The following is a 21,317-nucleotide window of genomic DNA, read 5'->3' as shown; positions in this document are numbered from 1 at the left end:
GCCATAATTCGTTTGTCATCTGATCATCTGAATACACTCAATGTGGGTGCAGATGGTGGAGCATTACTTTAGTTCAACGATAAAACTGAAAAAAGTTAAAGAGGTGTCCTTTTAAAATTTGTGTCTTCAAGTGATGGGAATTTAAATACAGTAGATATTTATTTAGGGTAGAATCACCTCAACCGGAGGACTTACAAAAAACCCTTCACTAATAACATTTATAAAGAGAAAATACTCTTTAACTTTATTGAACACCTATTGTCAGCTGTTTTAAGCTTAGATTAACTCGTATTTTCTCTTATTGTGAATTAATCGTATAACAGATCGCAAAATTGTTTTCGCCAAGTTCGTTTTTTGTGCCTAGATTTTCTGGAAATATTTTCGTAAAGGGTTCTTTTGTGTTGGGTTAATTCTGCTAGGTTTTTTATATAGAATTTACGATTGGAGAAGGCCTGGTTTCTACATTTCTTTACATATGTTAACTGACTCCTCTTAGGAGCTTGTATTCAGCGACTCGGTTATTGGTGGCCGAGTTTGTAAACAAACTTTTCTTTACACCTTCTGAACTGAATTTCTATTTAGTTGTTATTTTAATTTACGGGAAAGGCGACACCTCAGGTTCGCCCCTTCATCTCCAATTTTCTGTTTGCGTTATTGCAATGTAACAACCTTTAAAGTTAATTTTCTCTGCTGTTCTCATAGAAAGTCATATTCTGATGTCGCTAGATCGTGTTCGTTATTCTGGAACTGAGGTATATCAGTAAGAAAATTAAGGAGTAAAGTCGTTTCTGTTAATGATAAATAAAACGAAGAAAGTTACTTAGTATGCATGAAAAGTTACAAGCAGCCCAACACAATTGGCTGTCGTAGGTTGATGGACATTTACTAAAAATTCTCAGACACTTGGGATGATTTCCGTCACCTATAAAGACTGTTGTCTGGTCTTGCGAAATTGATTGTAACGCAGATAATCCTACTGAAAATTCTCAGACACTTGGGATGATTGCTGTCACCTATAAAGACTGTTGTCTGGTCTTGCGAAATTGATTGTAACGCAGATAATCCTCTTAGAAGTTGTCATCAATAAAGTAAAGTTTAAAAAAGGGAGAGTTAGGAAGAGTTACTCCCTCAACACTTCACCGTCAATTAACAGGTTTTGTGTTGGGGCGTAAACTAGTAGAAATAAGTGATAATTGTAACGGAAACACGTAACTTGTGACGTAGTCACTTACATCCGGGATAGTTGAAAATAGTCATTGTTGTACTTTGTGAAGAAAACAAGAAATACATTTTCTTGAAGCATTATTTGTTTCACTACTTCTCAATGTGCTTCTTGGGGCACTGGTAACATTTGCAGCTCGCCTTCCAGGAGAGGAGAGGCTTAGGCTTAGGCAATAGCTCAGATCTAGAGACATTGGCACAGAGCCTGAACAGGTCTACAGAAAACGAAAATCTGAGGACAATTTCCTAGATAACATTTACATCAGTAACGACTCGGGCGGAGGCGTCTGCATGAAATTGCTCTCTAATTCAATGTCCTCACGTCTTGTTGACGATTGTAGATGGGCCATATTAAAGAGTCCTCCATCCGTCCTAGTCCTGATGTACGCCCCCATTTTAGGTTAATGTTGATCGTTTCCTGAAATGTAGTCATATAGATTGAGAATAACGTAGGGGCATGGACCTTATCTAAAGCCATGATAAATGGTGTATAGAGCGATCGGCTAATCACTGACTGACACTCTTCCAGCATTCCTTCGAGGAAAAATTTGATAACGTTGACAAGTTCACAAGTTTATCTGGAAACCCAGACATTTCCAGGATCTTTCATAGCGATTCCCTATCCACAGACTCAAAGGCCTTTGAGTTTTGCCTTTGACAAAGACAACGTAAAAAGGTTGATGTTACTCGATCGCCTTCTCCTGTAACTTCGAAAGGTGAAGATCTTGTTCGTTGTGATGCTACCAGACCTAAAACCAGGCACAATGGCTTTCTGGTAGAACTTCTCTTTGATTGTCCTGAATCTCTTCAAGAAATTTCTGGCCAGGATCCTCCCCACAATTGAGACAAGTGTGATACGTGGTGGCTGCTGCACTCACTCCTGTATTCTTCCTTCTCGCAATGGTGACGATAAGAACATCATTATAATTTTTAACAGTTGTTCCCTCAAAGCGCATCCAACTTTCTTTGCACCTCAGGTGGGATTCTTTCTTGCCCAGCTGTAGTTTCAGAGCTGGTAGTCCTAACTGCCTTCTCAAGGGCGGCCATGGACATTCCGTCATCCAGATTCCCTCTGGTTTGCGTTCTTCTCATTCTTACCCATGTCTGCGGCGGCGCGGGAACGAGTCACATGACAGCTGACTGACCGAAACAACACAACGTTCACGATTTTTAACGACGTATTCGCTTTATTGTTATTTCGAAGCTATTTTGCTATCACGTTTGGTCTCTTAACTTCTGCCACTTTTTTTGAAAACAGGTATGTGTAACTTCTCTTATCTATAGGTTAAAGTGATCTTTACGTTATAGTGGTCAGGAGTTTAACTCACTTTCGTTATGTCTTCGGATTCTGTTTTCACAACTTTCGGACATGTATTTCTCAGTGCTTATGCCAATACCGCCAATAGGGGACACTATTTATGTCAAGTAGAAGAGAAAAAGTAATGAAAAAGTGGAAATCACGCATTTCAGCTTCATTGGTCATGATTTCAGATCGAAGGAAAATTTAAATCAAAATACGTAGTTCGAAATCATTTCAACCTGAACTTTATTTAAGCCTACACGATCTACTTTGATAGATAGATAACAAACCCCTTAGGAGCACATGCTATTCAGTCTGTAGTAGAGGCAGTCATCAAGAATTATGAAAAAAGATTTTGATATACTCATAATTTGTATTCTAGGTTTTACAGTCAGCTGGTGATCAATTAAAAGATGGAAGGTAAGTTTTCACTGGTGGTAGGTAGGTAGGTGGTAGGCCTCCTTTTCACCGGAGTCCATCGCGCAAATTGTCAAATTTTAATTTCAATTAAGACTAACCAACAAATTGTAAATCTGTGAAATGTTTCAGCGAGGATGAGTATAAAGAACGAAACTCCCAAGAACATAATTAGGGACCAAATTTTGCAGTGCATAATTGTAATTCGCCTTCAGTGATCCCAAAGTGATATACAAATCTTGAGACTAATGCTTGATTTATGCTTGGTTCCGAATACGGAGCCATGGATGTTGACATTATGTGAGGTGGGCTGCGGGTCATGCACAGTCCTCAATTAACCAATTGACTGGCAGCAAGAGATCTTTCTAAAAATTTATAAAACACATGGTACTTGAGGATGTCTCTAAAGCTGGTTGGAAAAATTGTCAGAAGGTACTCTCCAGCAATAAAAGCTGTATAAGCACGTTACATGTAGCATTCTCTCGTTTCAGTGAATGAATTGTCAGAAACTGCATTAATGATTCCTGCAGTTCATCAGCCATGAAAAATCTGGAGTGTAGGCAGCAAATTTTATTAATTACCTACTTGAGTCATATCAGATATTCCCCCCTAAATTTATTTTCAAAATAACTAGTAATGCAGTAAGATATCAGTGAGTTTAAAGAGGTTACTGTATTTATTCACTTATAAGGTGCACTCGGTTACAAGACACACCCTAAACTTTCGAAGACGATTGTAACAAGTGAGCAAAATGAAAATTTCATATAAATACGCTGTTATAAAGCGCACCCGGAATTACGGGAAATTTTGTTGACCACATTCACTGTGCTTACAACAATTTGCTTCCAAAAGTTACTAATTACAATGCTCTCAAAACAAAAGCAAAAAAGTCACACATGGAAAATAGCATAAAAGTCACATTTTTTAATTCACTCAAGTCATCCTTCTCAGGAGACAGTGTTTTGAGTTATGAATACTAATTGATCCATTTTTATGCTTATAAACAATACTCATCTGACAGATCTTTCATTCATCAGTTGCAAATCTCATCTTAATCTCAATCTCAGCCTAGCTTTCAAACAAATGGTTCTTTACAGAGCCACCCCGGTTCTTTTTAGAAACAACAAATCAGATAAAGTCAATGATCAACGTCGTTTTTACCCATTTGGGTAAATGAATAAACAAAAGACAAATGACGTTGATCATTGACTTTATCTGATTTGTCATATTTATTTACATACTCATTTCAGTTTATTAAGGAAATTTTGAAAAGTTATATTTTGTTGCATGCAAATACTCGGTTATAAGATGCACCCCAAGTTTTGAGCAGATTTTTGATCAAACAAGGATATTTTTTTGTAGAAAATGGTGCGCCATATAAGTAAATAAATATGGTATAAGGAGTGACTACATACTCATAGTATATCCAACAGGCAATTTATGAGAATAAAACAGAATTATTCTATGACCATCTACTGAACTTCTGGTACTAACAGACATTGAATGAAAGTTTTTAGAAATCCCTTACTAAATTTATCCATTTTTTTATTAGCTTCTTCAGGGAAAAAAGTTGGGGAGAATCCTCAAAATGAAATAAGTCATGGAGCTTCAACCAAAAGTTACTGTCATCAGCTTTCACAACCAACTGTTGATATGGGTAACAATCATGATACAGATAGTGACCAGGTGACAGTGTCGGCTGAAAATTTTCCTGTCCATCTGACAGTGAGCGACCTGGAGGTAGAAATTGGTGCAGGCAGCTCTGAGGGTTCTGGAAGCCAGCCAGTCAAAGAAATGCCCACTGGAGATCCAAAATCAGTTTCCCCCAGAGGAGCAGGTTTGGTTTGTCTTTGGTTTGTGTTTTCCACGACTTTCAGTCTAAATGCTTATGATAGTATTGCTAACAGAGAACACTATTTTTGTAAAAAAAAGAAATGAATAAATAATAAAAAGATGAAAATCAAACTTTCTGGGAGCACAATAATCACAAAGGTTAATTTATGGACAACCGTCTACAAATTGGTTCAAATGGTTCTCTTATCTACTCAGTCTAGGGAACAGTTTTTCTGCAGTTTTAGTTGTTTGGTGTCGTGCTATTTTGCAGTTTGTAGTGAGCCTAGGTGGAAATGATTCTAAACACGGGTGATTTGTGTTTTCTTTGATCTAGGTAAATCGGCTTAATTGATCATGACTCCATTATGAAGAAAACTTTGAATTGAAATACCTAATTTAACATCATTTACTAGATCACTTCCTAAATTCTTGATCTATTTTTTTATTTATTTCCATATTGTATTACCTTCTCCAGGGAAACAAGATAGTGGGGTGCAACAAGTTGGAAAGCCTGCTGAACACAGTGATTACCATCACAGCTTACCTTTGGTTAGTGTAAATATGGATTGTGTTTTTATAAAATTGTAAACAGTTCCTTTAGTATTGTCCAAAATCATGATGAAATCCCTCTATTAACCAATATATCAACCCTAATGGCTAATATTTATATGAACATATTTTTATTCAAAAGGGTTCATATTGGAATTCTGATTCTGGTATATAAAGCCAATAGCCTGTTGAATAACATTATTGTTTTTGGTCATGGTCTTTAATTCAATATGGAGTATTTCTTTGTATTTACAACTGTCATGTGTGCCCCTTTCTTTCAGGGCCAAGATACAGCGCCAAACTTATTAACTGAAGATTTTAGGGAAGCAAAAGAGGTTTGTTGTCAAACTGCATGTAACTGCTAACACTAAGTTTTTCAAACTGTCTCTTTTCTAACATGGTTCATTGTGGTTAAGTGAAGTTTTTTGTCATCAATATGATACAGATATAAAAACATGACTTTGTGCAGGCAATGTTCATAGTTGAGTTATTAACATGCGTTGATTTTTTTTAATGCTAGGTTTACTTTAAGAAATTACAAGAGGAAAATGAGGATCTTAAAAAGGTGTGTGTTTTGATTAATTTAAGTAACCTCTCAGTGTTAAAATGTTTTGTATGACACACATTATCATTTATTTCCAGAAAATTTGGCCTTTAAACTGACAAAGCCTTTATATTTTAGATATACAGCCAGTCTTTCAGTTCCACTCTTTAAAAGCATTTACATGTATTACCAGTTAGGATCTAACAGTACTTCAGATTACTTTTAATTCTTGAGTCTTTTGGTAGGCATTTTTATTGAAACAGGTTAAGTATAGAGTATGGAGTTCAACTAATCTTCATTATAGTGGCATTTAGAGCAAAATAGCGATGCTGTACTGTACATAGCTCAACAGATAAAAAATACTTCCATGATGAATGTAACTTCAAACAGAAACTTTCAAAAAAAAGAGTTCAGGTAACAGGCAGATTTACTGCTTGTCTTAGTCTTAGTCTGTCTGATTCATTTTGTCAAAATTTTGACTTTATTTTAAATGTCCTCTTTTCACCTCTCCACAGGTCGTAGAGAAGAAAGCTGGTGAGGTGAAGGCTTAGCAAAAAGAGATTGAGGTATTAAGAAGTTTTTTTTCTTATTTTACGCAATCTGTGAAAATTTGTGCAAATATTGGTATGGAATTTTGGCATTTTTCTGAATTGTGTCATCTTAGTGTGGTTGTCAGTTTCCTGCATATCTGGTTAATAAGATATTTTGTGTTACTTATCAGGTGAAGAAAATATGATGGTCATTCAATTGTCATCATTGTTATTATTATTATTATTATTATTATTATTAATTATTATTATCAATAATTATTTGCACTCTAGCTGTTTCCTGTAGATATTTTTCCAGTTTTTCTCTGGTTTCTGCCGTTCCTTTATTTTAGGTTAATTTCTGAGCCGCAACTTTTGAAGTTGTGGCCACTATGTTATGCTGGCGAGTGTATATTATTAGATACCCATGAATTATTTTTCTCTGGATGATTGGCTAATTATAGATCACAGGACTTTGCACAAAGAGGGATGGTGTTATGGTTTTCTGTCTCAGGGTCATTGCACATATATGTGAGGCCAAATCAGGGTTCAAAGCAATTCTGTGATAATTAACTTGAACCCTTATTGGTTTTAGTACAGGATACATTTTCATCCAATGTTTTTCTCCAGGGACCAATCATAAAAAGAAATATAATGTGTTATGTTGTGTTTTGTCAATATATGCAAGTTTGTCATTGGCTTGTGGCTCTTTTTTTTTAATACTGACTGAGCAACTTTTTTAGGAAAGCTCCACCCGAGAATCAGAGAAGAATGAGTTGATCAAAAAACTGCAACAGGTTTGATTCTTTTTTTAAGTACACTTATTTAAGTACTTTGTAGTGAGATGTTCATTTAGGAAACACTGTTATTCAATAAATAACAGATTTAGGCATCAATCATTTCTTATGATATCAATTTGTAGACAATATCAGCCTCATGGACATAGTGTAGGTGTATATATATGAATATTATATATTAATTATAGTCATGAGAATTCAGATGGTTTTTTATCATTTTGTACCCAGTGGTTTTGTACTTAACAAGGTCTCTACCAACTGCTTGTGTGAAAGGAGCTATTATTATATAAACATCAATGAAGTACTTAAAGTGCGTTTTCACACCAAAACATGATATCTCCACACATTAAAGTGACATGTTATCATCATATTATTGATTGATTAAGTATTTCATTGGTGTTAACATAGAAAATAGAAAATTACATGGCCACTTGGAGATTTGAAATTGCTCTTCTCGTTTTAAAAAATATCTTACTTGCTTCTCCACTTACTTGTGAAATATTTTTTAATACTCAAAGAGAAATTTCCTATCTCAACGTGACCTTGTATTATCCTTTACTTCCTTCCCCCTTCGACTTTTCCTTTCCATCTTTTCCCCTCTTTTCTTGCTCCTTATCCTCTTCCTCCTACCTTTTCACCCCCTCTCGTTTTCTCATTTACCTTTCCTGCCCCTTATATGTCCACCCTCTCCTTTACTTCCTTACTCTTGAACTTCTCCTTTCCATCTTTTTCCCTCTTTTCTTGCTCCTTATCCTCTTTGTCCTTCCTCTCCACACTCCTTGTGTTCTCTCCTCTACCTTTCTTGCCCCCATTACCTCCACCCTCTCTTTACTTCCTTCCCCCTTCAACTTCTCCTTTCCATCTTTTCCCCTCTTTTCTTGCTCCTTATCCTCTTTGTCCTTCCTCTCCACACTCCTTGTGTTCTCTCCTCTACCTTTCTTGCCCCCATTACCTCCACCCTCTCTTTACTTCCTTCCCCCTTCAACTTCTCCTTTCCATCTTTTCCCCTCTTTTCTTGCTCCTTATCCTCTTTGTCCTTCCTCTCCACACTCCTTGTGTTCTCTCCTCTACCTTTCTTGCCCCCATTACCTCCACCCTCTCTTTACTTCCTTCCCCCTTCAACTTCTCCTTTCCATCTTTTCCCCTCTTTTCTTGCTCCTTATCCTCTTTGTCCTTCCTCTCCACACTCCTTGTGTTCTCTCCTCTACCTTTCTTGCCCCCATTACCTCCACCCTCTCTTTACTTCCTTCCCCCTTCAACTTCTCCTTTCCATCTTTTCCCCTCTTTTCTTGCTCCTTATCCTCTTTGTCCTTCCTCTCCACACTCCTTGTGTTCTCTCCTCTACCTTTCTTGCCCCCATTACCTCCACCCTCTCTTTACTTCCTTCCCCCTTCAACTTCTCCTTTCCATCTTTTCCCCTCTTTTCTTGCTCCTTATCCTCTTTGTCCTTCCTCTCCACACTCCTTGTGTTCTCTCCTCTACCTTTCTTGCCCCCATTACCTCCACCCTCTCTTTACTTCCTTCCCCCTTCAACTTCTCCTTTCCATCTTTTCCCCTCTTTTCTTGCTCCTTATCCTCTTTGTCCTTCCTCTCCACACTCCTTGTGTTCTCTCCTCTACCTTTCTTGCCCCCATTACCTCCACCCTCTCTTTGCTTCCTTCCCCCTTCAACTTCTCCTTTCCATCTTTTCCCCTCTTTTTTTGCTCCTTATCCTCTTCGTCCTTCCTCTCCACACACCTTGTGTTCTCTCCTCTACCTTTCTTGCCCCCATTACCTCCACTCTCTCTTTGCTTCCTTCCCCCTTCAACTTCTCCTTTCCATCTTTTTCCTTTTTTTTTTCCTCGCTCCTTATCCTCTCCATTACTTCCTTCCCCCTTTCCCCTGTTCCCCTTTAACTTCTCCTTTCCAATTTTTTTCCTTTTTTTTCTCCCTCCTGATCCCTTTCTTCCTACCCCCTACACCCCTCTTGTTCTCTTCTCTACCTTTCCTGCCCCCCTATACCTCCACGCCTCCTTTAATTACTTCCCCCTTCAACTTTTCCTTTCCATCTTTTCCCCTTTTTTCCTCCCTCCTTGTCCTCATCTTCCTACCTCTTCACCTCCCCCCCCTCTTTTTTTCTCATCTACCTTTCCTGCCCCCCTATACTTCCCCCTCTTCTTTCCCTTATTGTTCTAGCAGAGCTTTTCAAATGTTTGACTAGTGTGATGATCCTTTGTAATCATGCTGTGTGAGTTTAGGAATATTGATTAATCTTATTGATTGAATTGGATATCTATCCCTTTGGGAGAGACGTTGACAGTTTTAGATTGCAGAACTCTGCTTTGTTCAATTTATACCCAAGTTACAGAGAAAAAGAAAATACATCACATGGTCACAAATTAAAAAAAAAACATTAAATAAGAAAATATTATAAAAGAACAAAGGAATTAACATTACTTACAATTCTGGTTTCCAACTCCTCCACCTGGTGTAAGGCCAGTCCAACAGGGTTTTGTTAACTAACATACATTATTTTACTGTGTGTAAATAAGTTGCGATGTGCAAAACACTCATCAATAGTAATTTCCTCCATTTTAACATTTTAGATGTATCAGTGGAAGGAGGGTGAATGCAATAAATTAAAGGAGGTAGATTCTTTTTTGAATATTCCAAATATGTTCAATTTAATATTAATTTACTACAATTACCTTATAAAATAAGGGTTACAATAAGGCATTGACCTACTTCTGGCAGTACTTCCAAATATCACTTGTCAGTGACACACAAACAACTTTACCATTGACTAACTTCTAAATGAAAAATGTGTTTTGACAATGCATTCTGAAATAATAGTTGTTCCTGAGCATGTCACTTGCTTGAAATTAGTTATAATTCTTTCCCCTTCATCTTCTACTTCCCATCCTTTTTTTTCTCTCCTTCTGTTGAGTTAATTTCAGAGAATGGCCCGTAATCAACCAAGAATATCTTGAGATATGTTTGATTCACAGTAAGAAAATATTGACTATAATGATCCTTATATCACTTGAATGCAGGACAAAGAGAATCAGGCCAGGCAGATAGAGGCTCTTGAAAACAAAGTTCAGGTATTGGGAAGATTTACAGCCTATCTTTAATGTTTTTATTACGGTAACTACACTTCTGGTTTATTTTGTCAAAAATAATTTCACGATTGAATGTACTAATGTCACCTCTCTCAAGGACCTGGAGAAGGAAACTGGTCAGGTGGAGGATTTGGAGAGTAAGATTGAGGTATTAGGAACCTTTTTGCCTATTTTATGAATAAATTTTAAAAAAGCTAAGAAAGTTCAAACATAGTTTGTGAAAATTGGTGTATGACAGTTTGGTCTAAATGTTGGTATGAAGATTTGGCATTTTTCAGAATTATACATGTCATTTTAAGTTGAGTATCAGACTTTTCTGGATTATAATCTACTGTGTATAAGATTTATTTGTGTTATTCATCAAGTAAAGAAAATATGATCAAATATTTAGTAACATTTTTATTATGATAATAATGATTAAAAAAATAATAACAATAATAATTATTAGTAGTATTAATTATTTGTACTGCAACAAATTACACTACCCTAGCTGTTAACTTATAATAGAGACTGCTCCAGAATTTCTTAGGTGGAGGAATAAATTTGTTTAAATGTCCCTTGAGTCCACTTTGCTTTGTGTTTCTACAGTCAAGTAGTTTTGTATAAATTATGACTAACTATTGTTGTTTTAACAACCTTGTTGATCAAGTCTCTTGAGAAGCAATGTGAACAATTTAAAACAGACAACGACAACTTACATCAAAATGCCATGTTTCTTGTCAAGGTAGGTACATACAAACTTATTTTTCTCAATTATAATTCCTTTTGATGAAATTTCACTATGGTGATCAACAAAAACAAAATAGAAGTTGATCTTGAATCTGGGTAAAGTAAAACCTTAGTACAAAGTAAATCAAATTTAATGAATGCAAGTTATGTTATCAATAATTTTTTTAGATTAATGGTTACTGTTAACCTTGATCTCTCTTGACTGTTTTGCTAACATTGATGTATCAGGCTTCCAAATGGTGCACCCAGATATTAAAATAATTGATTTATATAAAATGTTCAACTTTCTTTTCTGGTTCTTAATTACAAATAGCAAGAAGGCAGGGCATGCAAGGCATGTGAGCCATTGCAAAATGCATGTTTTTAAGGAAACCTTTTTTACATGGAAATATATAAAAAGTATTATAGTTATGTATTGTTGTGCTTCTGAGAAATGCTTGCAGAATAACTGCAATCATGTGATATTGGATTGTGGTCAAAGTCTACGTCAAACGAAAAAGTTTTGACTTTCTCTCTCCTACTTAGATGGATTTTCTATCCCAATCTCTCAACATGTTCAAGTGTAGAATCATTCCTTGTACAATCTTTCTTGTGGGAATTGAGCATCCTTGTCACTTGTTATTCTTAAGGCTTTTGTCTTTTGTAAATTTGACTGAACAGGATTTTGCAACATTTTACTGCATTTACATGATGCAAATATGCCCATACTTACTATGCCTTCTTTTTTCATAATGTAGTTATTTCATAGTAGAAAGCTGTTATACTACATTGCATTAAGAATAAAAGGTAGATTGTGAGAGGAACCACTGTAACCCAATTGATCAATAAGCAAAATAATTGTGATGAAATACAGTCTATATTCTCCACTAAAATAGCAATTATTACTAAGAAATACAGTCATCCCTTAGGTTGTCTATGTTAATATTAAGGATGTGTACTTGCATTGTTATACATTCCTGACAGTTGGAAATTGTTTCTATAGTTTGTCTTTATGCCTTGCAGGCTTTGCACCATGCCTTGTATGCCTTGTATGCCTTGTATTAGTACTTTATAGTCTTCTTTTCTGGTTTCAGGAATTAAGAGAAAAGACGGAAGAACTTGACATTGTTCCCCAGTACAAACAGGAAATTCAGAATTTGGAGGTAGTCTTTTTTAGACTTAGTTGTCTTGCCTTTGTGTATTAACTTCTGGGGAGAGGGGGTTAATTATAAGGGTAATTGCATGTGTGGTTTTTACCATCTGTTCTAGCAGCAACAGTAGCCATTGGATTGCACCTCTACAGAGTTTTGTTTTGATGCCTTACATGTAACTTTGTATCTATAGTGTGTAAACTTATGCTTCCATAGCTTCCATTTTTACTTAAGATTCTTAATATAGACAGTTAAATGTAACTTTAAAAAAAAAACAGCTCAGAATTGTAATTTTTTTGGAGTACAATAAAGGCCAAGTTCTGTTCAATCAAGTTGTGGATATCAAGAAGTCAAACTATAATTTAAATGTAAGAGATCAAATTCCTTAGTTTATATAAGTACTTTTTTTTCTTAACAGCAATTTAGAGATGAAGTCCTTCATAGCCTTCAAGATGCACGGACAGAACGTGAAACGGTATTTAAATTTAAATCTGGCATTTCTGGTATTTATAGATTTCACATCAGTTAAACCCTGCAGGTTATAAAATTTAGCCTAATGAATTATATTATGGTTCCCCTTTCTCTGAATATTATTGGCTGTTTATAGATCACATGACCTTGAAGGAAGAGGATGATTGATTGATAGATTGGTCCCATACAGGGCGTGAAATTGCGCCTAATACAGGCGCCAATGCGACTAAATTTTTCACTTTGGCGACCAAATCCTGAAAGTAGTCGCCAAATTGGCAACTAGAACGTTTCATCATAACCTTACCAAGAGATATAGTGCATTAAAAAGATTTGCAAAGATAAATCCGCGGCAAACTTCCTTGTTAAGTTTGTTTCCAAAACGTAGCTCATGCATCTCGATCGATAACTAGACGCCATGTTGGATTTAGATGAGCCTGATCATCCATCCTAGTGTCCACTTTGTAGCACGTTAAAGATCTTTTCCCTAACTTAATTTTGGAGGGTCTATCTAGAACGCTGACAGCGTAAAGAAAGATTTTGTTTGTCTTTGAAAATGGCGACCAACTTTTTTTAAATTGGCTTTTGGAATTTAGGAGCCAAGTGGCTATCAGAAAAAAAAGTTAATTTCACGCCCTGCCATATGATTGATTGATTGATAGATTGATTGATGGGTGTGGCTAAATTAAGGTTCCAAGCATTTCTGTGATAAATAGTTCCCCTATTGCTTTGAGTAAGGGGTAATTTTTCAAATGTTTCCCTCTGGGGACCAGTCATCAAGGGTAACATTGTATTATGTTGTGTTTTGTTTTGTGTACTGTATGTAAGTGTGTCATTGGCTTGTGGCTTTTTTCTTGTAGTTTGAGCAACTTTTAGAGGAAAGTGCTGCCAGAGAAGATGAGAATAATGAGTGGATAAGAAAACTAGTACAGGTTTGTTTTATTTATTAATTAATCACATTTATTTGAGCACATTGTATTGCAGTATGTTTTCCACAAGCATTTAAGGAATACTGTTATAATACTGTTATTCAATAGAGGGAAGCTATGGACAGCAAGCATTTTTTACAATGTCAACAGGATTAGCTGCAAGGATAATATCTAGGAGTTGTCATGAAGATTGAGATAACAGCATTTCAATATGGTGGTGTGCAAGACAACCTCTTTCCTTTCTTTTCCTCATTCTTCATCTCTTTATGGGCATTCTTTTCATTCATCACATCAAACATCTCGCACAACTCCACCTCCTCTTCATTTTGTTCTCCCTTCAATTTTGTTCTCCCTTCATTTTGTTCTCCATTTTTTTCATCTGCACTGATTGGGTGCTTGGAATGAGCCATTCATTCCCCTTGATCTTCTTCCTCCCATTTATTTCCCTCTTTCTTTCCTTCCTATCCTCTTCTTCCCTCCCTTTTACCTCTCTCATTGTCTCAACATCTCTCCCTCTACCTTTTCTGTCCCCTTTTCCTCTTCCCTCTCCTTCTCCTTAATAGCTTGAGCCTTGCATACATGGCATACATGTAGCTGTTCAGATGACGAGTGTGATGAGGGAATCCTTCCTTTGTAACCTTTGTGAGTTAAGAACCTTTTGATTAATCTAGCAGTAATAATCCTTATTTTAAACATTTCAGATGATCCAGTGGAAGGAGGCTGAATGTAAGAAATTAAAAGAGGTAGATTATTCAATTAATTAATTTACTAAATATGTTCAATTTTTAATACATGTAATTTTTACTGTTATGGCCTTGTGGACCAGGGGTTACAACAGTGTTTACTATCCTTTAGCAACACTTCCAAATATCACTTGATACAAAAACAACATGGCTGACTAAAGTTAGGAAGAAAGTGTGTTTTGACACTACATGTACATTTTGCAATTATAGCTGTTGGTAAGCATGTCAGTAACCAATGGTGGCCAACCTAAGTGCTATAACAGTAGTTCTGCTTTCAATGGGAATTAATGTTACTGCCCTTAAATTCTAACATACACATGTATCTCATTCGATTTTCCAACCAAATGTATCTCATCTCGCACTTGAGTGACAAATTTTAACACTATTATTTGGTTTTATCAACTGACTTGATAAGATGTAAATTAATTGGACACTGTATGTGTAGGGTTCTGAGGGGTGCTGAAGCTGACATTGCAAGCATATTAGCCCTGCATATAAGCCCTTTGCTCTGGTGAAATGCTAGTGTTCAAAATGCCAGCTTTAGCAACCATTTATGGTGGTTAATTACTTTATCAACTCAGTTGATAAAACCTACTTAGCTTGTTATATTCCCTACTGACTCAGCAGCACAGTTATGTTAGATCTAATTTACCCCCTTTATCAGCTTTAACACTGTATTGCTTATGCGACACATTGGGAAACAGTTCTAAACTTTCAGGGCTGGTTATTTACACAAGGTCTAACCCAAACTGTGGTTTTATGCAAGCAGTGGGCCTCAGGGATTCTCTATGAGAGGGTTGATTGAATTAAATAAATGTACTTCGACTTTTAGCTTTGAGTCCTTACTTTGACTTTGTTCACAAAAATAAAAGTTAAGACAAAAAGTTTGGGTAAATTGAAGGTGGCTTAGAACGCAGTTTTGTTAAACAATGGCTAAACTTTGTTTAAATAACTGGCCCTTTGGGTTTCCTATCAAGATTGATATTATAATAATATTTATTTATATACTTATTTTTTTACATTATTGGGCTAAGCAACTCAGCTGTGTATGTTGACAGACTCTTATTTCTGTATTTTTGTTTCCATGAAAGTGTTTTGAATTTATTTTTACATCCTGTACCTACTTGCAGGACATTCAAGAACAAGATCAGGAAACTCTAAAGGGTGGTGAGGTAAAATTGGTTTGAAAATGTGATTTGTTAAGTAATAAAGCATGTAGCTGGTTTTGTTTGTTTGTTTTTTTTTCGGGTAGGTTTAAATTTTTGTTCAAAATCCATTTCATGAGTATTAGGTTTCTTTTAAACCCTTTTAAGTAAAATAAAGTACGTGTAATGGATTCTGCACTAAATTGGTTGGAATCTGCAGTTGTTCATCGCTTACACATAAGCCTTTAATTTCTTTCAATAATATCATATGAAACTGTGCGATGCCGTGGCCCAAATATCCTTTTTGTTCCCAAAAATTCAGGTTGAACGAAACTGTGTTAAACATACACCGCACACTAACTTAGTCATAGAGTCTGTCTCATTCTTTTTTATGTTAGGCACGAATGCTGCCCTGAATCGGCATGCAATCGTCAAACAAGCAAACAAATTTTTTAAGAGAGGAATTAAGTGAGAGAATATTAGAAAGTGAACTGTAAGTTTGATTGGTAATTTAGTGTTAATTAACAACTGAGTTGAAAACGTAAATTGGCCACCGTAAAGAGTTTAAAGGCTGACGTTTCCAGCGTTAGCCCTTTGTCAGAGCGATTGCTCATTCTAACGTCAGTCTTTAAACTCTTTACTGTGGCCAATTTACATTTTCAACTCAGTTGTTAACACTAATTTACCTGTTATACTCTCCTACCGACACAGCACCACCGTTTCTTTAGAAACTTACCCCCTTTATTCATTTAAAAGTTTGATTGACTTATAATATTTAATTTCTTTTGACAAGGTAATAAACTTTGTCACGGATAAGCTGAATAAATGTCGAGAAGAATACCAAAAAAGGGTACAGGAAGAAGCAACGCAAGCATTTCTGAAAGCTAAGACCAATACAACGAAGAAAATGGAACATATGTTGGCGAAAGAAAAGCTGAGAGTGAAAACTTTGAAACGTTCCATCGCAGAGGAAAAAATCAGGAGAGAAAGATTGAGTAAAAGGAATAAAGATCTGTGCAAGGTGAGGTGTCAGTGTTGTATGACATGTGTACTTGAACGTGTCTCTCTCTCAAATTAATATAGGCAATAACAGGATTTCGAATGCAATTTGATGTCAATAAGCACGAGAGGCAACAAAATTGTACAAGCCCGTAGGGCAAGTGCAATTTTTAGTCTTTTAAAAATTTACAATGTACATGAAAAAACATCACACAAAGTTAAGACAGACGAAATTTTGAGAGCGTGCGCGCGCTATTTGTAATTTACAACCCTGTTACAACTTTGCACTCGCGTTACAACTTTGTACTCCAGTTATATGAGAATGCACACGTTTTCAGCCAATCAGAAGCGCGTAATTTTTTCGTGTACATTATTATAGTTTGTTTGTGCACGGTTGGCGTGATTTTAACCCTCTTCGCCCAAACATCGGTATGCAAATCCTCCATGTTGTTCTTCATACATTTCTCTATAAAGTCCTGACAAGGAGAAGTTGTTCACAATCAAGAGTTTCTTTTTTCGGTGATCACTTCCTCTAATTTCATGGCCTTCATCTTAGATCCAGGGTTGATGTTGTTGGGAGAAATTAGATGCCAGTCACTCTTAATGGTTGAGAGTGATAATTATGTTTAAAGATTGTAAGGCACTTCAAAAGAAAACATTTGCTACTCAAATGAGGAGTACCTGCAGTGCTCCTCGCCTTTTGCGCATGGCCAGGTTACTGCGCTTTTTTCAAATTGGCACCTTCCATAGTTAAGAGTTAAGTAGTTGCGTTAATTTCAAGATTCTTCGACTGTGGTAAGTCGTAGATTTCAACGACGGAGATAAAAATGATTTTTTTCTAGATTGTACCTCTCCTTTACGAAATCAAACAGTTATGATAATAACACTGTCTTGTTAGAGGTGGGAAGAGACTCTTAATTTAAGCTGAATCAAAACTTGAGCTTAGAATCGGTAGTATTTAAATATTTGAAAACAACGTTTCAGAGAAATCGTCAGATGTGGGCTCGTGTCAATAACTTGGGTGCAAAGGTTGTGAGCAACTTTCCCACTACCGGTACATCCAGGTGTTTGGAGGCAAGAGATGATGAACAGTCATGGAGCACTGTAAGTTAACACACATAGAATTGCATTTAGGATGACCTTTGTGTTACGACTTGCTGTATGCGGTTATTTTTTTAGAACACTCTTTGATAGAAGAGCCCACAATTTATCAATACCAAGCAATTGGCTACACTTTCTATCGGTGTATCGGCATGATAACCCACTTGGGGTGCTGGGAAAACATGAGATAAGTTTAAAAATCACTTGCATCTCTTTCAAATTATACTTTGTTTGTACACAGTTAGTTTGATTTTAACCCTTTCTACGCCCTAACAGCGGTATGCAGCGGCATGCATAATTTTTTTCTTATATTTCTTCATAAGATCCTGGCACGGAAAATTTGTTCATAACTAAGAACTTATTTTGTTAGTGATAGTTTCTTCTATTCTCATGACCTTCATCTTTGATTCAAGACGAATTTTGTGGGGAGAAATTAGATGTCAGTCACTCTTAGCGGTAAAGAGTGATCGGTTCAAAGATTTCAAGGCACTAAACCAAAAATCATTTTTGACTCAAAAGATAATTTTTTCTGCGATAACCAGAGCTGTAACTTTGTTTGTTTGTTTGTTTCTTTTTTCTTAAATGGCGCCTTCTATGGTGAAGGATTAAGCAGTTAAGTTACTCTTTACATTCTCAAGCTGCGGCAAGTTGTAGATTTTGAACGCATACTTGCTGACTACGAAGATGAAAATGTGGTGGTTTCTAGATTATACCTATCCTTTAAAAAATCTGTAATATGCTAGAGGTGGGAACAGACACGGAATTTAAGTTGAATCAAAACTTGAGCTTAGATTTTAAAATAATCATTAATGTGTTGATACAAAAACAATGTTTCAGAGAAATCGTCAGCTGTGGGCTCGTGTCAATAATTTGAGTGCAAAGAAGGAGAGAAACTGTACGTTTCCTGGTACATCCAGTTGTGGTGAGGCAAGTGGTGACGAGCAGTCATGGAGCACTGTAAGTTTACATATCACAGAACTTCATTTGGGATGAACTTTGTGGTATGGCTTGCTGTACGCGGTTACTTTGTTAGATCGCCCTTTGATTTGAGAGACCAAAATAGTGACAATGTCTGAGTAAAAAATTCCTCAACTTTGGAAATTCCACAACTTTTTTAGGATGTGGTTGTTGCTATGGTTATTGTGATCAATTCTGTGATTGGTGGATTTGAGCATGACCGAAAGAACTAGGTATGATTGGTTGCTTCAACTGTCCGATTACAGCCAGCTGTCCGTTTACACTGTCCGATTATAACTCTACGGAATAATTAGTGAAAAATAAAGCAGCTACTGCACCAATCACTTTTGAGGAAGTTGTAATGGTTATGATTAAAATAAAGAAGTGCAGAATAATACATGGGCGCGAAAGGCGAGTGACGTGTCAGCAGCTGATTGGCGATATCAGACACACGTGGAAAATACGATACTTTTTCACGTGTGTTTTTCCGGCTTTTCTCAGTGCTGGAAATCCTTGATTAATACCGTAGTTTATATGATAAGTATTACCTTCGTGATCGGCCTCGCTCACCATGGAGTCTTTGTGGCTCAGTGGTGTAGCATCGGAGCGTGGAATCCGAAGGTTTGATGTTCGATTCCTCAGAACTCAGAACTCATAATTTTCTCTTTGTCCCACGCTTGTGATAAGACAAAAACAATGTTTCTCTGGGATGTAGAAATGTTCAAACGTTCTGTGCTGAAACTTTTAAATCCCTACTTTTCGTAGCACCGCACAGAGGACAATCCAAGCCTTTCCATAGAAACTGGGGTTTAAATAACTGGGAGGTTAACTATAACCATCACATGCCTGAAATTTTTTTTTCATGATTTTTCTTTGTTCCTGCGTCTTAGGTCTCAGATGAAGAGGAAACCGTTGAAAGCCCGCCTGAGAGACGACCATCTGGTACTTAGAGAACAACAGCTTCTATTTTTTTTCTCCTTTATTGTTAAGCTACAACAACTGCGGAATTAGTAAACCTTCTTAACTAGAACCTCCCTCAATTACGCGCCCTCCTCCTTTTTAGTAGAAATTTTGAATTAGCTCCCGGACGCTCATCCGCGGAAGTGCAGTGTATATGTTTGTTTGTTTGTTTTGTTTTTTTAATTCCTTGAAAATTGAAAAATAAGAAGTATATTCGTATCGTAGATTGGTTTAGTAATACCTGAAAGGTATCGTTGAATATGTGAATGATAATAGAGACTTTCATCGTGAAGAATTAATCAATTACGTTTGAAAAGAGTTTACCCTTCGTCATATTTGCTAGAGTTTTTATTTAGGATAATAATTAATTACGATTTAATAAGGATTGTCCTGGCTGGACGTTAAAAATGCTGATTGTTTCTTGGTGCTGATAGAGTTTAAGGCGTAAAAATTAACTGTTTTGTGACTGTAGTTCTCTTTAATTAATGGTATCATAAGTGAGTTGTAGATAATAGCTGTATTATAAATATCTAAGAATTTCTATGCTGACGTGCATGCTATGAAACTTTCTGGATCGTAATTATGATGTAATGCTACCAAAATAGTCATGTTATAAGCTTCCGGGATTCTCTAAAATGCTTTGTAATTGTACATAAGGACTTAGTCGCGTAGTATGAGTTGTTGTTGTTGTTGTGAAATATTTGTAAAGCTTTACCGAGAGAGAGTTAGAGTGGAATATTGTTCATTCCAAGGAACTTTGGAGAAAACTGTAAGTTTGTCAGTAGTAAAGTTAATAGGAATAAATATAGTGTTCTTTCTGTAGCGTAGATTATAGCGTGATATGAGATATAAAAATATATGCTGGTAGACGACTTTTCTTGTCAAACTTCATTTAGTCTATTTCCGTGCTGACTTTAAATCTGCAATTACTAAATTTGATCCTTTTTTTTTTTGTAATCATATTCTCATTCTCTCTTGGTCTTAACTGACCCTTAATTCGTTGTACTCGACTTCTTTCGAATAAAGAGACCAGGCGACCTTTCAGAACCACAATTTATCATTAAAATTGTTAATCTCTTCGCTAAGTTATCTCTCTTTGAAACGGTTTTTGGCTTAGTTTTATCAAACGAGCTTTTGCTGAACTGGAAGAGAGGCACAAAAGCATCTTTACGTCTCATATGAACACTTCGAAAGGCGTTATTCTCGAGCTACAAAAATTTGTGGTTTTTCCTTATCTATTAGAGGACTTTATAGCAGGGGTCTGATTTTCCGCGCTACCTCTTATTACGACTTAAAGGCAAGGGGTAAATGAGGTCTCCGCCACCCCTATAGGCCTAAAATCTTGGTTTGCCATGGGGGCAGGGGGACGGGGGGACAGGCAAGACTGGACTTTTAAAGAAGGTCTCGTTGGCTTAATGGACCAGACCTCAATGTTATTACGAATTCTCCGCATAAGAGATGAGACAAGGGGGGAATGACTCGCTTGATTGTGTTTTCTCTCCTGTGTATGCCAGTGGGTCGTTCGTGAAGTTTTCGTTTGTGTTATTGTCACAAGCATGAGTGCCTTAAGTTTACTCTCTACCTTGTTCATAAGAGCAACTCTGTTCTTCATGTTTATGTAGAAGATGTTGAGGCCGTATTTGCTGTCACCTAACCTGCACTTATCTCTTTTTCTTTTAATTCTTTGCCCTAAGTTCTCCAGCAGTGATATTGTTTCCAAGAACCTGCGCGATTTGTTAAGATCATAGGGTCTAATAACAATTTTGGAAAAACCTATTTCCATGGCCCATTTCCTTTGTCGAGATCACAGCCCTACTCCTAACCGTAGTGACCAAGATACTAAGTAATTAATAAAAGTACGAATTTG

The 21,317-nt window shown here is 36.4% G+C and overlaps 1 protein-coding gene across 7 annotated transcripts; it reads left to right on the top strand.

The window, feature by feature from the left end:
* Positions 1-1,601: 1,601 nt before the first annotated feature.
* On the top strand, positions 1,602-20,341 carry LOC113665546 (uncharacterized). Of its 7 annotated transcripts, none has more exons than XM_089196993.1 (19): positions 1,602-2,479; positions 2,904-2,941; positions 4,491-4,775; positions 5,247-5,320; positions 5,602-5,655; positions 7,135-7,188; positions 9,774-9,815; positions 10,221-10,271; positions 10,387-10,437; positions 10,939-11,013; positions 12,092-12,160; positions 12,567-12,623; positions 13,477-13,548; positions 14,247-14,288; positions 15,419-15,460; positions 16,227-16,454; positions 17,417-17,536; positions 18,371-18,490; positions 19,381-20,341. In XM_089196993.1, exons 2-19 carry the CDS (start codon positions 2,935-2,937, stop codon positions 19,438-19,440), a joined length of 1,503 nt encoding a protein of 500 aa, XP_089053119.1. In that variant the 5' UTR covers positions 1,602-2,479; positions 2,904-2,934; the 3' UTR covers positions 19,441-20,341. The 7 variants fall into 7 exon arrangements, with proteins under 7 accessions (XP_089053119.1, XP_089053118.1, XP_089053122.1 ...); XM_089196992.1 differs by having other exon boundaries at positions 5,247-5,326; XM_089196990.1 differs by lacking the exons at positions 1,602-2,479; positions 2,904-2,941 and having other exon boundaries at positions 4,346-4,775; positions 5,247-5,326.
* The last annotated feature ends 976 nt before the right edge of the window (positions 20,342-21,317 follow it).

The sequence above is a fragment of the Pocillopora damicornis genome, chromosome 2 (assembly GCF_964200805.1).
Source record: "Pocillopora damicornis chromosome 2, jaPocDami1.2, whole genome shotgun sequence".
NCBI lineage: Eukaryota > Metazoa > Cnidaria > Anthozoa > Scleractinia > Pocilloporidae > Pocillopora > Pocillopora damicornis.
The sequence above is the reverse complement of the archived record's forward strand: the minus strand, read 5'-3'. Positions and strand labels throughout refer to the sequence as shown.

Bases quoted from the DNA above. Each gene is read 5' to 3' on its own strand.
- LOC113665546 (XM_089196990.1), top strand. From the start codon at position 4,442: ATGAAAGTTTTTAGAAATCCCTTACTAAATTTATCCATTTTTTTATTA. The intron at 9,816-10,220 runs GTAGATTCTTTT...ACTTGAATGCAG, and splicing joins AATGCAATAAATTAAAGGAG to GACAAAGAGAATCAGGCCAG. The intron at 17,537-18,370 runs GTAAGTTAACAC...ACAATGTTTCAG, and splicing joins ATGAACAGTCATGGAGCACT to AGAAATCGTCAGCTGTGGGC.